Source organism: Phalaenopsis equestris, unplaced genomic scaffold (genome assembly GCF_001263595.1).
Source record: "Phalaenopsis equestris unplaced genomic scaffold, ASM126359v1 Scaffold000002, whole genome shotgun sequence".
Lineage (NCBI taxonomy): Eukaryota > Viridiplantae > Streptophyta > Magnoliopsida > Asparagales > Orchidaceae > Phalaenopsis > Phalaenopsis equestris.
Genome location: NW_018164444.1, coordinates 36,060,598 through 36,061,585, shown reverse-complemented (window position 1 = coordinate 36,061,585; position 988 = coordinate 36,060,598). Strand labels below are relative to the sequence as shown.

Sequence of the window (988 nt, the reverse complement as noted above, 5' to 3'; positions counted from 1 at the left end):
GCAATGAAGATGGAGTAATCGAGAACGACGACATAAATCTGTGTAATCTGCCTCGTACTCCTCATACTCAGATTTGTTATATCAGGATTTACACCACATAAGAGACAGACAAAATTGAGAGAATTGGATTCATCCGAGAGTTAGATTTGATTTGACTTTTTTTGATGTTTGATTAAATTTAGATCAAATCCAGAATTAAATCTATACATAAATAAATAACTAAACGGCTCCTAAATCTTAAATAAAAACATTAAATTTGAATTAAATTTTGATCCTTACACCTACCACTCCGACAAGCATTCAATGGATTTTAGGAGCTCCGATCCCCGCCATAAGCTCCGCGCGCTCTATGATCGCTTTGGGTGAAATTCCTTCATTTCCTAATCAGAGTCAAATCAAGAGGTTAGGTTTCGTCATCGCTGTCGTCTTCTCGTACAAGTATTTCCGATTCGCAGAGCTCCAGGCCGGAGAGAGGACAGACAAACCCAAGATGGATCTGATAAGGCCGCGCTTCGTTCTGTTCGGTGATTCAATCACAGAGCAATCTTTCAGGCCCGGTGGATGGGGTGCAGCCCTTGCTGACACTTATGCCAGAAAGGTTCTTTCCTTTTTTTCCACTACCAAGTTTTCTTCTTCTTCCTTGCTCCCAGCCTTACTCATTCAAAGTTTAGGAACAGTTTAAAAACCCCTTTAACTGAGAAAAAAACAGAGTTTTGCACAAAATTTTGTATCCTTGATACCCAATTGAGAAATAGAGCATACAGTCTCAAAGAGAATGAAGACGTAACTTGGACTGGGAATCAGATCTGTGGCAATCCTTAAAATAAGATTGGATGATGTTTTGTATCCAGTTTTGGTCATGTTAGGATTATAATGATGAATTTGCCGTTTATTGTTGAAGATGCTCCGCAATGGTTAGATCTTAGAGTTATTCTTAAACTTTTTGACATGGGGGTCCTTATCCACCAGCCCCCCCGACCCCCCCCCA

General features: G+C 40.1%; 1 protein-coding gene across 1 annotated transcript in view; it reads left to right on the top strand.

Annotated features, from left to right (window-relative positions):
- Positions 1–250: 250 nt before the first annotated feature.
- LOC110024432 (GDSL esterase/lipase At5g62930) overlaps positions 251–988 on the top strand; it is a 22,872-nt gene continuing 22,134 nt past the window's right edge. The window contains exon 1 of the mRNA XM_020724397.1: positions 251–598. Coding sequence (XP_020580056.1) covers positions 350–598 — 249 coding nt within the window. The 5' untranslated portion in view covers positions 251–349. The remainder of the gene's footprint in view (positions 599–988) is intronic.